Source organism: Physeter macrocephalus, chromosome 7 (genome assembly GCF_002837175.3).
Source record: "Physeter macrocephalus isolate SW-GA chromosome 7, ASM283717v5, whole genome shotgun sequence".
Taxonomy (NCBI): Eukaryota; Metazoa; Chordata; class Mammalia; order Artiodactyla; family Physeteridae; genus Physeter; species Physeter macrocephalus.
The window spans coordinates 8,594,897-8,611,678 of NC_041220.1; the positions used below are offsets into that span (position 1 = coordinate 8,594,897).

At 41.2% G+C, this 16,782-nt stretch overlaps 1 protein-coding gene across 1 annotated transcript; it reads left to right on the forward strand.

The window, feature by feature from the left end:
- Nucleotides 1-7,008: 7,008 nt before the first annotated feature.
- Nucleotides 7,009-15,355, forward strand: DMP1 (dentin matrix acidic phosphoprotein 1). The gene is made up of 4 exons (XM_028491585.2): nucleotides 7,009-7,657; nucleotides 8,142-8,189; nucleotides 11,041-11,088; nucleotides 12,998-15,355. The coding sequence occupies exons 1-4, from the start codon at nucleotides 7,604-7,606 to the stop codon at nucleotides 14,330-14,332; spliced, it is 1,485 nt and encodes a 494-aa protein (XP_028347386.1). The 5' UTR covers nucleotides 7,009-7,603; the 3' UTR covers nucleotides 14,333-15,355.
- Nucleotides 15,356-16,782: the final 1,427 nt, after the last annotated feature.

Genomic DNA, 16,782 nt, shown 5'->3' on the forward strand with positions numbered 1-16,782 from the left:
TGATGTAGGAATGGTGGCAGTTGGTGGCTTGTCCTCAGCCACTTTGTTTGGCGTTTGCGGCTACAACCTGTCATGTAGTGTGGTAACCAATCTCTAAAATGGCCTCAACATTTCCTCTGCTCCCTGTACATCCGTTCTGCTCTTCACATCAAAAGATAGAGACGATTTCTCCTTCTGATTCTGGGATGGTCCTGTGATTGATTTGACCATTAGAATATGGAGACAGTGACATTCGGGCAGCTCTTGGACTCCAGCCACCATGCAAAAAGGCCAAGCCACAAGGAGAGGCCATGGGAGGGAGAACTAAAGTGCTCAGAATAACCGTTCCAGCTCCCCAGAAACAACCATATGAGAGCGATATGGAATATTCTGTTTCCATTGACTTCTCAGATGACTGCAGCCCTAGCTATGAGAGATAACAAAATAGTTGTTGTTTTAAGATATAAGGTAGTGAAATTTATTTTAAGGCAGCAATAGGACTAAAACATTTAGTTTTGTTGTACATGTTTTCCATGGTTTTCAGTTTTGTTATCGAGTTGCTCTGTCTGTTTTTGTGTGGGAATTTGGAGAGATCCTACAACAACGTCCTGTAATACCCTTCGCCAAAACCTTCCCAGAATCTGCTCTGACATTAGATTATAAGTTTCTTCTAGGATAGACCTCAGTCAAGACCTATGAAACCACCAGGAAGTGTAATTCAGAACCAGAACAGACATAGGGAATTTATAGCTTCCGCCTATGAACCTTGGTCTTTTAATCAGCCCTGTATGAAAATAGACTCTCCTCTCCACATTTTCTGCCCCAACCTCATCGCGGTTCACAGTGAGAAAGTTAAAAACCCATGAGTTAGATGTTAGTTTCCTGGATAACGCTGGGCACCCCAATTCTCCAGAACGAGGTTGGTAGGAGCATCAATTAAAATTTCCAACAATCGTAACTCTTTCAAAAAAAGTCAGAGCGAATCATGTGGGTACTGCAGGCAAGCTAAGAGTCTGGCCCATTGAAAAGCCACTCACTCATTCATAAAACTGTTTATTGAGTGTTTATTATGACCCAGGCACCTAGATATAGGACAATATACACCAGTAATTAAAGCAAACCTCTCCACTCTTGAGGAAGTTAAATTCAGGTGGCTTATATTCTTTAAATATTTGTCCAGTCGTCTTTCTACTGTTAGTTGAGCATGCTCTTTGGGAGTTGCCCACCTCATTTCCAGCTCCCTACACAACTTTCAGCACACTCCCTGAAGAGTCCTGGTCAATACCATTTTATTCATTTCATTACTTTTTCAGGAATGGCAGAAAGTCCCTTGGAAATTGGTTTCTCAGGATGCTGCCCAACTAGTCTTTCTTTTAATCCAAAACTGATTTCAGAGTCACCAGCATTAAAACCAAAATGTGGCAGGCAGTTGAAGGGAGTAATGAAGTGCTGGATTTAAATTATTTTCAATTAAAAATGAAAGTTACTTAGGGAGGTGCTTTAACATTTCCAATCACCACAGAATTCTGTAAGGGGCTACTTTGTTAGATTAGTAAGAATTTTGGACCTTTGTGTGTATAGGAGAGTAGGGAGATGAGAGGAAAAGGAGATGAGTAATGGAGTTTGTTAAAAGACGAAAAGGGCAAGAATGAAAGCCCATCTTCTCAACACCAACAATTTAGGCAAATCTAGTATTTTAATAGGTTCTTCATGTGCAACCTGGAAATGTACATTAACAGGAAACTTTCTACCTACTCCTTGACTCTCCTTTTCCCATCCTTGTGTCTGCTGGGATCTGCCAGTGGGTGGAAGACATTGTCATTGTTTATAATGCTCATAAGCCTGCATGGATGTGAATGACATATATTTAGAAATCAAAATAAAGCTTTAGGAAGATCTTCAATTTAATTGAAACTAGTCTAGTCATTTGGGAACCACAAGAGCTTTTTAGGGAAAATCTGCTTCTGTAAGCTGGAGGAAGTGTGGGTGTACTGGAGCCCGGGTCACACCTTGTGATGTCAGTCACCCCCAGGCCGCAGCTGATTGGCTGGGAAGAGCTGAAGCAGAGTTTAAATTCCTGCAGCATCAGAGAAGTGTTCAGAACCTCAACACAAGAGTGGCTTCATTGTCACAGATTTCCTCTGTGAGAACATCAGCCTGATTGTTGAGACATCTGGGGCAAAGTCTTTGTGAAACTGAAGAAGGTGAGACATTCTCGTTGTTTAATTTTTTAAAATGACTTCTGCTGTGTTGTTTGGAAAATATTAAGTCTGTGTACATGTTGAGCGGCATTATGTCCTGCAGAGAAAGATGGGGAGAGCTGTGCCTTGGGTAAACACGATTCCATTTTGTTCCAGTTGTTTATGCCACAGTAAATAATGACATTAAAATGACAGGTTAAGTCAATAGAGACAGGTGCTTTTCTCAGTAATACTTTAATTAGATCTCTGCATGGTATTCTGAAAGGGAAATTTTACTAATTAGGAGGCAGATGGAAGGTCATTCTGAAGTTTTGCTTTAATGATCAAAACAAATACAGCTTTTATATTTAGATTTTATGGATATAGGTATGCTCATGGCCTACAAGATGTTATAAAAGAATCTAAACTAGACTGGCAGAACTTTCTAAATATGGTCTCTTAAGTTGAAAATCAGATAATACTATTCATCCAATAATATTCCTTATGAACTGAGTAGCTGAAAGGAGATGCTAGGACTATTGAAACAAACCTTGGCTGTGATAATTATACTGCTTTTCTATTGTCTGGCTGGGTATTCATGTTAGCATGATGCCTTGCATACAGTCAGAGGTCAGTAAATGTTTAATTTAACTGTCTTTTAAAAAACCTTTCCTAGTGTAGAAGACTTAGGAGTATATAAACTCCTTCCCATGTGTATTTTTATTTGCTGCATTTATTCCACTTCTTCATCTATATCAGAAGTGTCTGTCTTCCACAACAGAGTGAGAGCTGTGGTCAGGCAATGCTTTCTGCATGACACCTAGAAGATCCCACGGGTAATAGCAACACTTCAGGCACTCCTCTTCTTCAAGAGCTATAACTTCTGGTGACCCATACTTTCTGTTTAACTGAGGGCCAAGTAGACTATGCTACTTCGATCTGGTTGGTTAAAATATTTAAACAAACAAACAATTTTCTAACGGGTGTTAGTCCGCTAGAAATCCCCCAAATGGTGATGTGGACCAATGCGTCTCAGATGCTGTGTGTCCTCCCACATCTATATTTAATTTGGGGGCACCTAGGAGTTATTTTACTGTGGTTGAAAGCATATAACATGGGGTTGATTATAACTGACCTCAAGACAATTAAATTGGAAGGTTTGGAAATTTTTATTGATTTATTTATTCGGTTTTCTTAATTCGTGATAGAATTCATGTCCTGGCCAAATTCCACTTTATTTTGGAAGAGTAATAAAGAAACAAATTCTAGCTAATGGAGGTTCTGGTTAGTTGGGTTCTGGGTAATTTTGCTTTTGTTAAGACAAGCATATTATCATTATTACACACTGTTGTATACTCAAGCACCTAGAACAGTGCGTAGCACATAGGATGTTCTCAACAGCTATTTATTGACTGCTAATAAATGGATTATATTTTTCATTAGTATTATTAAGGATGACAAAATGAAGCCAAAAATAAGCAAACTAAGCATGACAAATTGAGCTTATGATTTTTCAAGTTTTTCATTTCCTTCCTTTAGCCTACCTCTTTCATTTTAGTTTACATAAAAGAAAATATATACTTTAAAAGTGAATATTGACTCTGAGGAAGTTCTGGAACAAGGTCTCTTACTTGAGAGCACAGAGAAGTTCTGACTACACTTGAGGGTGGCCAGACAGAGAAGGGACTGCAATCCATTTCTCCAGATCCTAAACACTTTGGCTCTTTTCAATTCTGGGAGAACAACTCATAAAGGTTGAAAAGCTCTGCTACACACACTGCCTTCCATACAGGTGGAACTCAAATTGAGGTTGTTGATTTCCTTTTGTTACATGTTCTCATTGTAGAATGACAGCACGTGCAATGTAGAAATGACATTTACCAATCACTGAAGAAGAACTTAGGGTTCTGGACTCATCTTTTAGGCTTGTAGCTATTCTGCTCATTTATTACTCAGAATAGGGCTACTGCATATCTGCCTCTACTCTTTTTGGGGTGGTAGGTAAAAAGCTTATGGAAGTTTGGAGCTCTCATTTGGAATACACGTCACACAAGTATAATTATTCTTATCAAAAATACTAATTGAAAACCTAATACGTATAGTGTTTGAGCTCTGACTTTCTGTAATGCTTGATGGCAGACTATATTCTATGGCTGGCAACATCCGCTCTCTCGGGACCTCAGGCTGTATTTTATTTCAGTTTGCCAGACTTCCACTTGGAAAATTATGACTTTGAGTCAGGGTGCTAAATGTTATTTCTAGAAGCACGAGCGAGTTACTGCATCTTCCTTATGTTTCATAATATTACACCCCTGAGAAACTGAACACTGGAAGCACACACTGCCTTCTTAAAACACACAACATTCATTGGTGTAGAGCGTTTTTTTGTTATTTAGATAAGAGAGAAGCAAAAGAAAACACAAGAGGAGAACTCAATATTCGTTGATTTCTTGGAACATTTGCTGATTTTTAGAGCACCATGAGATTAGCACTCTATTCAAATTTCACTTTGAAAATGAAAATGGTGAGCCACCTCATGATTATTTGACCTATGAAGCCAAAACCATTGGCACACAGTTATTTTGAGAGTGTCGTATTTGGGAGAAACTTTCCTTTCCTTAAGAAATGAACCTGAGAACTTAAAAGAAAATGTTTCGATTATGGGAACTAAAGGGAAGTGTAGGGGAGGAAAACTTTTCCTCTGTCCTCTTGGGGTCTCTGGCTGAGCCTAAGAATTAAACTGGCATAAGACAGATGAACAGGAGAAAAGCATACAAGTTTTATTAAAATTTTTACATGTACATGGGCACCTTCACAAGAGAATGAGGGCGTGAAGAAAGGACCGGAGTGGAAGCTTTTACACACCTTTTAGGCAAAGAAACAATACATTTGTGAAGGATTGACAAGACACAGGGGCAGTAGATTGTGGAGAAGTAACAAGGAAGATCGGGTTAGTTTAACAAGATTTGTTTGCATGGATTTCCCTCAGCCTTGACTCCATCTCTGGTGATGAGAATGTCTTCCCTCCTCCTGGGAGAGGGAGGGCACATTTCACGTGGGAGATTTATCTCCTGCTTCCAGGAAAAAGAAGGAAGATCAGAGCACCCTTCTTGCATCTGCACTCTCTTGAGTCCCTTCAGCTCAAAATAATTTTTATGTCAAAGAGGCGTATTTGGGGATGAGATATTCTCGTTCCCTTCAGAAGTAATATCTGTTTAATTAGGCTTGTTTTAGGGGCAGCTGAACATTTTCATATGTTCTCTCCGTTGATATTAGGGGAAAGATTTGAAAAACAGATAAAAATAATATCAACACACAAGGACTGATATGAAGTATGCTAATTAGAATTAAGAAAATAGCACAAAGAATCTCTATGTTGACGAGGGATAACACTCAAGATACAGGAGGAGAGGCTCTGTTGGACCATTTGAGCTTTTTATGAAGGTGGAAATGAGGAACCTTCTCGGTCTCCTGATCTTAGGATTTCTACTGTTTTCTTGAATAAATAAAAAAAATAAGATTAGGTGACTTCTTGAGCCCAATGTTTCAGACATTATTCAGTGTATTCAGACATTATTGAGCAAGGTACTATTATTTCTTAGATCAGAGGTTAAAATCAGTTGGAGCACCTTAAAAACAAACCCATGCTTGTACCCACCCCCAGTGAACTGAGTCATTACCCCGGGGTGGGTTTGTGCACTGGTATTGCTTTAAATCTCCCCAGGTGATACTGATATACAGCCAAGGCTGGGGATCTCTGGCTCCGATCTTTTGTCCCTGCCATAGTATATATTTAACATTGAAAGACACAAATCAGCAAAAGTGAAGTCTGAAATCAACCAACAGGATTTTCCACAGAGTATACGGATGTCCATCTGACAAGTCTGTTAGGACAGCCCCAGGGCTTACGAGTGCAGGGCAAATTATTTTCCTTTTAAGTCATTTCAATAACTTTTTACATTAGCATCTAGGACGTCTATTTTTAGATCTAGAACAAATTGTTTTCCAAAGCACCAGTTCCTGAAGTGTGAAATGAAGCCACCCTCCAGGAAAATACAGTTTGATTTGGCAGGTTTCTCTCAGTGCGATTCACAAGTGTATCCCAAACCTCTAATTTTCCCTGAATCCTTCAGTATTGTGAATGACACTTTAAAAATTTAGCATAATCATGTATAATGTATGACTAAAAGTAGCACAGAGGATATTAAATGCTTTCTGGAGCTGTAATATGAAGCCTGCCATAATGCATCTCTTGAAGATGAAGAAAAAAATGCAAAACGAAGCTATTTTGTCTAGGCTTTATTATGTGGTTATAAATGTGAATGAGGAGCCGTGTGTGTGTGTGTGTGTGTGTGTGTGTGTGTGTGTGTGTGTGTGTGAAGACAAATGCCTACCACCTATCAATGGTATCAATGGTATCAATAGTGTGTGTGTGTGTGTGTGTGTGTGTGTGAAGACAAATGCCTACCACCTATCAATGGTATCAATGGTATCAATAAATGTAGTTTTTTGGTTGGAAGATATTTGCCAGTCTGTTCTGCCACATTAGATAGCTAGTGGGAAGCAGCCGCATAGCACAGGAAGATCAGCTCGTGCTTTGCGACCACCTAGAGGGGTGGGATAGGGAGGGGGGGAGGGAGACGCAAGAGGGAGGAGATATGGGGATATATGTACATGTATAGCTGATTCACTTTGTTATACAGCAGAAACTAACACACCATTGTAAAGCAATTATACTCCAATAAAGATGTTAAAAAGAAAAAACGTGAATGGTCAGAAATTTCTCTATTGTTTTTTCTTAACTTTTCCTCCATTTGTCATAATTTATGTGTTAGTGAAGAAGTGTTTACAGAGCTCCTCACTGAGAAGTTTTCAATTTATCTCTTAGGAGTGAGGTTTTTTAAAAACAGCTTTATTGAGATATAATTCACAAATCGTATACCTCACCCATTTGAAGTATACCGTTCAATGGTTTTTCATATATTCACAAGAGTTATTCCACCTTCACCCAAGTCAGCTTTAGAACATTTTCATTATGTTCAAAATTCACCCCTTCGTTGTCACCCCAACAGCTCATCTCCTCCAGCCCGAGGCAAACACTTACTTTCTGTCTCTATAGATTTGCCTATTGTGGATTTTTCATATGAATGGAATCATACAATATGTGGTCTTCTGTGTCTGGCTTCTTTCATTCAATATAATGTATGCAAGGTTCCTCTACTTTGTAGCATGTATCAGCACTCCGTTCCTTTTTATGGCTGAATAATACTCCACTGTATGGATATAGTGCATTTTGTTTATCCATTCTTCAGTTGATGGACGTTTGGATGAGTTTATTTTTTTTAATAGAAAGAAGGTGTTAAAAAGTTGAAGCTTCTATATTTCTTGAGGGTGGAGAAAAGCATCTCTGTCTTTCATCACAGGTAGAGGTGACATACCCAGCAATGAAGACCAGCATCCTGCTTATGTTCTTGTGGGGACTGTCCTGTGCTCTCCCAGTAAGTATCAGGGTAGCGATGCATGAAAAAAAAAACTGTTTATACCTAAAACTGCACAAATTGCATTGGCTATAAGCCAAAGTGGCTGTGTATGTTCCAGTCAGATGAAAATGTAGCTTCTTAGGAAGCTCTTTTCTTTAAAATATCATCCGAAGAATTCCTTGTTCTGTTCAGTTGCCGTTCATATAGTTCGGCCGCTCATGTTTCTTCCTCATAAGCAGTGGTTCTCAAAGCGTCATTCCCCCAACCAGTAGTATCAGCACCAACTAAGACCTTGTTAGAAATGTAAGTTCTTAGGTCCTCCATCAGACCTCCTAAACCAGGCCCCCCGGGGATAGGGCACAGCAATCTGTGTTTTAACAAGGCCTCCAGGTGATTCTGATGCATGCTAAAATTTGACTAATACTGCTCCTAAGTACGTGAAGTGTTAATAGCTGCTCTTTGGAAATTTCTGTGGGCTGACCACTTGTGCTGAATTTTCTAGGTAGCCAGGTATCAAAATACTGAATCTAAGAGTTCTGAAGAATGGAAGGTGAGTAGAAAAGATTTTTTTGAAATATTTTTATCGTAATATGTTATTAGTATAACCAAGATGGCTTCACTGCAAATGTTGAAACTACTAATGACTTAATGAATACATTATATTATATACACTGTATATATATACACTGTATATATATATACAAGGTATATATATATTATATATATACATATATACCTAAGATATACATTATATCTTAGGTTATTAATGAAACATTAATAACCTAAGATATAGGGAGTAAGGGCTATAATTTCTAGTTCTTATAAGAAAATGTAGTTCATATAATGCTTCAACTCCAACTTAATAGTATAATTTGGTGAGGAAGCACTTCCTCCTCTAGCTTTATTTTTGTGATTGGTCTGTATAGTAGCGCAAGGGATGGATGACAGTGAACCAAGATTGTCCCTGAAGGATTAGGACTAGAAATCTGTTTTATCAGATGTCTGGTAGGCGGGAGGCTAGGAGATCGAGTCCCGGAAGGTGAGAAGAGAAAGAAGAATGAGAGAATGCTAGAGTCTTCGGAATGATAGCTAATGTTTATTGAGTGTTGGCTCTGAATAACCCGATAGTTATTAACTCTCAATAGCTCAACAACCACTGCCAGACACGGTTCTGTGTGTTTTGCATGTATTAGTTTTCTCCATCTTCACAGTACCCCTAGTGAATTAGATGTTGTATTTTCTGTGTTGAGACAGAGAGTAACCTAGTCTGTCTAGGTTATGTGGTTAATTACAGTTAGAGCCAGACTTTGAACCCAGGTCGCTCTGACTCCAGATTTCATATTCTTTACTGGCGTGTTACATCCCTCTTGGGAAGGGGCCAGGTCTAGGAAGTCAGTAGGTTTTCGAGATTGGAACTACAATTGTCACTCTGTATCCGCAGGGCATTAGTTGCAGGACCCCCTCGGATACCAAGATCCATGGATGCTCAAGTTCCTTATATAAAATGATGTAGTATTTGCATGTAACCTGCATACATCCTCATGTGTACTTTAAATTATCTCTAGATTACTTATAATACCTAATACAATGTAAATGCCATGTAAATATTTGCTGGAGTGCAGCAAATACAAGTTTTGCCTTTTGGAAACTTCTGGAGGTTTCTTTCTTTCTTTCTTTCTTTCTTTCTTTCTTACTTCCTTTTCTTAAAAATATTTTTGGTCTGAGTTTGGCTGAATCCGTGGATGTGGAACCCATGGATATGAAGGGCTGACTCTAAGAGTAAGGGTTAAAATCTCAAGCTAAATCAGAATGTTTTCTCATTACCTTGTTTCCTGCTGGCTTTTACGTATGACACAGCTAGGGCACAATATTAGTGATGGCCAGATAATGTCAGAGGCCTGAGATGGGGTCCTGCCCCTGCTTGAGGCTGGAATAGATATTGCAGGATTTCTTACATGAACTTTCATCAGGAATATCCTTAGGGGGGTTTGTTTAAAAGCAGCTGCTGTGGATCCCTTCTTTCATTCAGCCTGAGCACCCCAAACGCACTGTGTTCTCAGGTCTAGCCCTGGCATGAGAAAAATACCAATGTCTTGCTCCCTTCCATTCCTATTTCCAGACGCTAAGTGACTGGGGTAGAGTCTGCCACGGTGCCTGCTGCAGTGTCACAGGGCAAAGACTTTAAGTGATGATAGGTCCTTCCTCTAGGAGCTACCCCAGCCCAGCATTGCTGAGAGGCTTGTTGAAGGCATGCTGACAGCAGCTACTCTCTGCTCTACTCTGCACCTTGGGTCTTCATACCCATTGCTCAGTGGCTTTGAGCCACGTGGTATTTGGGATTTCGGCATGTTCAAGCGGAGGGGGAGAGTAGATGGGGAGAGGGCACCAGAGGTGGTACAGGCATTCTTAGAGTTCTCATCCGATTAAAGAAAGTGAAATAAATCAGAACTATGACTAAGTTTCAGATTCAGCATTTGTTATTTTGGTGATCTTATGTGACTCAAGAAAGGTTTAATGGCTTTTTCAATTCAGTTTTGTCTGCTATTGAATTTTATAAAGTAGATGTTCTCAAAATGGATCACTTCTTCAGCTTATATCATACTGAATACTTTTCAAGATGCTTCCATAGGCATTAGCCAATTTCATCCTTATTCATGTGCAATAAGCACAGTGGTTGCTAGTATTCTTAATTTACGAATAAGAAACTGACATCAGATAGGTGAAGTGAATTGTGCAAATTCACATAGAGTGACCAACCCATCGCCGTTTACCTGAGACTAGATGTTTCCTGGAACACGTGAAATTTCAGTGCTAGCATCAAGACAGTTTTCAGGGCTAAAACCTAAGCCAAGGAGCTAACTGAGACTTAAGTCTGGGTTTGTGAGTTCCAGTGCTCTTTTTCCTCTCTTACATTTCCTCTAGGTTGTATATTTTTCTTCAAAGAAATTGTATTTTTGTCTAAGTATTGGAAATACAAAAATCTTCTAGGTTTTTTATATCACAAGGTCTTTTCAGGGCACTGGTCATCTGACCTTCATTTTTTAGCCATTTCATTATAAAATAGCATTAATATTCATGTGAATACAAAATATATATCAATATACTAAAAAACCCTAAAATTATCCTAAGTGTTTGCAATGATATGATCCATCTGTGAAAGAGTAACTTGTCCTCCTTCCTTTTGGACAGGGCCACTTGGCTCAGACACCAGCGCCACCTTTGGTAACTGCCTCATTGATTTGTTATAAACATCTCAGGAGATCACTTTCACACTCTTATCATCATCTCAGGCCATTTGGAAAGTAGTTAATCCAAACCACAAGCGATTGATGTGTGTCCTATTTTTTTCTTTATTCAGGAATTAGGCAAATGAAAAATAAACATTTTTTTTTTCTTTTTAGGAGAGAAGTGAGTCATCAGAAGAAAGTAAAGTTAGCTCAGGGGAACAGGTAATTAAACAAACCTTTCTTAACTTTCCAGGCTACTTAGGAATCAAAGGAAATGATGTTATATTAAATTACCTAGTGACCATTCTAAATATAATATTTTCTAACCTTTGGTTATGCTGGCTAAATTGTCCCATAAAATAGGAAGGGAAAAATGAGTGGGAGAATTCAGAGGTAGACGTGCCCTTCATTCCATATTTATCACCGGGGCCAGATGACAGACACTGTGACCTAAATGTCCCTCTAGTTAAAGAGCGCACACACACACACACACACACACACCCACACACACGGTCATAGACTCTGTAAGACAAGGAATAGCTCACTCATAAATCTCAAATGTTGGCTTCACAATTGGAGCAGTTCAGAGATCAGGCAAAGAGCTCTGGTTAAGGTGAGATGCCTGCTGGGCCTGGAGACCACCTCCGTGCCCGGAATCCTGTTGGAGGAGCGAATAGGAGAGCCCTGAGGAACCTTTAAGGAGACAGCTGCTTTAGTAATGACATCTTTCAAATAGTCTCATCTGTGGCCCTGGGAGAGAGAAAAGCTGACTTAGCTTATGTCACTTCAGTAGAAAGCTTGGTAGCTTCCTTCTTCTTACCCTCTTTCCCCTCCCCACCTTTCCTCTCCCTTCCCCACTCTCCTCCTCCTCCTAATTTTTTTCATTTTTCTAAGACAGGGTCATTGCTTTCTCAGCTGTCCCATCATTTCAACCAATCTCAACCCCAAGGGGCTCCAGACATTCTAGGAACCAGGTTTCTCCCTGAAACTTTGACCCATGTTGCATTCTATACTCATTCAGAGTTGGAAAATGAATTTAGGCTTTTTACCACTATTTATAAAGATAGAGGAACATTTTACAGATTTATAAGCGTAGAATTGGGGAAATGCTCTTTTCTGGGGACGTTGTGATTTATTGCCTCAGTGTTCTCTGGGCTCTCAGACGATGATAGCACCTTGGGAGGGGTGCAGTATATGCCTATCGAGGTTAGGAAAACAACATAGATGCTCAGTTCCAATGGGTCAGTGTAAAGTCTAGCTATGGGAAGAGGTGTCATCACCCTGTAGTCCTGACTGGAAATTCAGACATTGATGAGTAGGGACATGTGGGAAAAAAAACCAAAAGTTGGCAAGAATGTTCTGTCATAGGATATGGTAGAGAGAGCAGATTGTTCCAGAGCATAATGAATGAAGATTCACTCTCCTTCCTTATCCGAGTAGAGCATCCAGTCGTTCTACTTCAGGGCATCACCTCTCTGAGCTGACACTTAGAACTAAGCTGCCCTGGTGGTCACACAAGTTACAGTCCTTCAGCTAAGCCTTCTACAGGCAGCTCTCTGCCTGTGCAAATGAGCTATCAACATGGTGTTGGTGAGATTTATACCTTACTACAATATTATACTTTCATTTTGGCTAAAGGTTTCATCCACCTGCCCTAATACATTTTTCCCCCCAGAGGTGATTAGAAAAAAAAAACACTTTGAGTCATTTAAAAAAATCACCCAATATTTTAAATATCTCTGTTTTAAAACCAAACAACTTGATGAGTGAGTATTATAAACCAATTCTTTAATTTACAAAAAATTCTCTGAAAGTATCGTTTAAGGACTCACACTTAAATGTTGAGTTCCATAAATGTGATTTCTATAAAACGTTTTGAGAAAATTTTTGCAGCATTAAGTGAACTGTGCCTATGTAAAACGGAACGACTTGACTTTCAACTGTTCTTCCTCCCTTTTTAAACCCTGGTTGAAACATTATTGAGCCATACAATTGAACATGGCTTTGATGAGGGACAGAGGAGGAAGAAAGGAAAAAGAGCCTAGATGGGCATTAAATTAAATTAAATTAAATGACACCCTTGAGAGCAGCTCCTGGGGTACTAACCATGTCTGTTAACCCCAAACTCCAGGTAAATGAAGACCCCAGTGACAGCACTGAATCAGAGGAGGGCCTGCGCCTTGATGATCAGCAATACATTCACAGCCCAGCTGGTGGCCTTTCTAGGAGTGGAGGAGAAGGAGATGATAAAGATGATGGTGAAGACGAGAGCGGAGATGACACCTTGGCTGACGGTGACAATGGCCCAGGACCTGAAGAGAGGCGAGGAGGGAGCTCCAGACTCGGAAGTGACGAGGACTCCACTGACACCACGCAATCCGCGGAGGGTAGTGTCCCACAGGGGGAAGACAGTGCCCGAGATGCCACCAGCGAGAGCAGGGACTTTGCCAATGGGGACGAGGGGCACAGCAGGCCTGAGGGAGGTGACTCCACTCCAGGCAGCGAGAGTGAGGAGCAGTGGGTGGAAGGCGACAGCGGGGGAGTTAGTAGCCACGGGGACGGCTCTGAGTTTGACGATGAAGGAATGCAGAGCGATGACCCGGACGCCTTCAGGAGTGAGAGAAGCAATTCCAGAATAAGCAGTGCCAGCATCAGGTCAAAAGATTCGAAAGGGAGCAGCAAGGAGCAAGCAGGCCCTCAGGATTCTGGTGAAAGCCCATCAGCGGGGTATCCCAGTAGGAAAGTTTTCAGAACGTCTCGCATCTTTCAGGAAGATGGCAGAGGTGAGCTTGATGATAGCAACACAATGGAAGAAAGCAAGAGTGACTCTACAGAATACCCCGACTCCAAAGAAGCTGGCCTCGGCCAGTCCAGGGAACGCAGCAAGAGTGAATCTCAACAAGAGAGCGAGGAGAGTCAGTCCCCAGAAGACAGTCAGAATGTCCAAGACCCCAGCAGCGAGTCCAGTGAAGAGCTTGACCTGCCTTCTCGAGAAAACAGTAGTAAGTCTCAGGAAGAGGTGGTGCACGGGTCCAGGGGTGACAACCCCAATAACGTTACCGGTCACTCAGAAGATCAGGAAGCTAGTGACTCCAGTGAAGAGGACAGCTTGGATAAATCCTCCAGTTCAGAGAGCAAATCCAGTGAGAGCCTCAGATCCTCGGAGGAAAGCCCGGAGTCCACCGAGGAGGAGAACAGTTCCAGCCAGGAGGGCCCCTGGTCTCCCAGCGCCTCGACAGAGAGCCAGGAAAGCCAGGACAGCCCGTCCGAAGAAGAACAGGGCAGCGATTCTCAGGACAGCAGCAAATCCAACGAAGAGAGCAACTCAACGGAGAGCACGTCAAGCAGCGAGGAAGGTATCCAGTCCAAAAACGCTGAGATGGAAAGCAGGAGATTAACGGTCGACGCTTATCACAACAAACCCATCGAGGATCAGGACGACAATGACTGCCAAGACGCCTATTAGCACAGGCGTTCCTGAGGGCCCCTCGCGTACAGGTGTCTTGGGGATTGGCGTCGAGGGAAGTCATTACAACTGTAACTTACTGATGTTTGCATCAGAAGAATAACCAGAGACCATTCCTTTATGAAAGGAAATACTGGACATTATACTTCTTTCTAGGATGTCACCAAACCATAGAGGTTTCAATCACGGGGAATTTCACTAGGATGCCCTCAATGAGACCTGAAGCAAGGGGAGATGTGCATTATAGCTTCACAGCTGAAATAGCTCCTAACTCATTCACCTAACACACGGTTATTGAGATTCCGTTAGGTACCGGGCACTGTGCTAGGTGCTGCGTGTATAAACAAGCTTAAGGCTTGTTTCTTGCTCCTGAGGAGCTTATGGAGGGACAGATAAAGCCAAAGAGGGATACGTATGACAGAAGCAAGAATTACTACTATCCAGTGTGGTGAGTCCTACAACACGGGCATGAACAGAACATGTGGGAGCGCAGAGCAGGGACCAAATTTGCCTTAGAGAATCGGAGGAGGCTTCACAGCAGAAAAGACACTGGACTTGGAGCGTCGCATAGGAGTTCTCCATTTAAGACAAGACAATTCTATTTATTCTTGGTATAAGCAGTAGAAAATCCTGTATGAATAAATACTTAGTTTGTGAAAGCGCTTTCAAGTTATGGCACAGTGAGGTGTTTTGGATAAGTACAACGTTTTCTTTCAATTAATTTACCCATTTCCATGTTTTTGTGGAACACCAGTTACCATCACCTCCCTGACCACTGGTGACGATATGGACGAATGGTTTGGGGAGAGTGGAAAAAGAAAATTCCTCCCTAAATAGACAACTTTCAGCTTACTTTTTTCTAAGATCAGTCCATGTGCAATGTTAGAAAAACCGTTCTCAGAGTCCTTTGCCTGTGTCGCACGTAGCAAAATCGTGTGTATAGAATTCAATTGATTTTTGCCGAATACCCTTTGAAATGTTACCTCAACGTAAAATATTTGTTTTGTAATAAAGAAAATAATATCCAGGAGTATGTGCTTATTTTTTATAGTGATGTCAATTTTTAGGATCTATTTATATGAAACAACTCTTCCTTTAAAGCACTGCAAAATAGTCTATTAGCTTTCTCCCACTAAAACAAAAGATTTTCTTAAATTATTTCCCGAAAATTTAATTTTATTTATACTTCAGGCAGCATTTTGATAAAGTTACTTTGCATGTTGCTTATGATATTTCACTAAATATACCTGTTATAGGTAAGGTTAAGAAAAGGAAGCAAACTCTCAGCTTTTGTATAAGGCCATGCCAAAAGTCCATGGCGTTTGGGTTTAACATTAGTTCTTGCTGGTCTCTCTGACAGTCATAAGTGTAAACTCTGGAAACTACAGGGATACACATTCCTTACACTGTATTTCTTTGAAGGAAACTACCTCACCTCAGCACTTCCACTTCTCAAATGTGTGTTCACACACATTGCCGCTAGAGCGCATCAGAATTCCCCTACAAATTCACTCAGAGAACCAGGAGAACTTCCTAACCTTCTGACCCTTCCCGTCCTTCACACAGCTCTGTTCCCTCACGACGTCAAAGCTGTCGTCTCTTGAGGAGATAAAATATACATAGTTCTCTAATCCTCTCCCTTCAGATTTCAGTTCAGTAGATCTGGAGTGAAACCCCAAGCTCTGTATTTTATAAAGGATCCCAGGAGGTTCCGAAGTAGCCCATCTGCACACCTACATTTGGGTTCTCTGACTCTCTGGATCACTCACCTGGCTTTATTAGCCTACAGATTCCTACCAACCCACAGCGTCTTCTGAGGAGAACTGCCCGTGCCAGACCTCCTGGTTGCTTGAGACATAGGTGACCAGGTCGTGGCCACTCCAATGCCCCGCCTCACCACAGGTGATGGTGGGCACCCAACCCAAGGGAAGCCGGCCAGCAGCCTCAGAGGGGGCACGTCCCTGAACAACAGTGATGGTGGCTCGGGGTCTAATCTGGTTTCCCTCTCTGTAAATTTGGAGATTTAGGGAGAGAGATGTCAGAAAGTGGTCTGAACAAAAACAGGCGGGAAAATACAGAGAAGCAGGAATAAGGAGAAAGCTTAAGCCCATTCATGGTGGAGCACAAAACTGAAAATTATCGAACGCCTGATGCTGGCGGGGGAGTCGTAATCCTCTTGCTTTCGTGCTTGGATCCGGACTCTCCTATTACCTACAGGCCTTCTTGGATCCCTGTGACATCCTTTCCTCTTAAGTGCCACCTGTATCCTTACCATACACCCACCTTTCTGACATCTGTGTTCCTTGCAACCCAAAAGCCGAATGAAACCGGACTCATGAACTTAGGTCATATAACCTCGGAACGCTGGCTAACTTAACAGCTAAGTGGAGGAAGTACTGGACAACATAGGTGGACCTTGGAGAGTGAAAAAGAAAACAGGGGAGAAGCAC

Bases quoted from the DNA above. Each gene is read 5' to 3' on its own strand.
- DMP1 (XM_028491585.2), top strand. From the start codon at position 7,604: ATGAAGACCAGCATCCTGCTTATGTTCTTGTGGGGACTGTCCTGTGCT. The intron at 8,190-11,040 runs GTGAGTAGAAAA...TTTTCTTTTTAG, and splicing joins AGAGTTCTGAAGAATGGAAG to GAGAGAAGTGAGTCATCAGA. The intron at 11,089-12,997 runs GTAATTAAACAA...CCCAAACTCCAG, and splicing joins AAGTTAGCTCAGGGGAACAG to GTAAATGAAGACCCCAGTGA.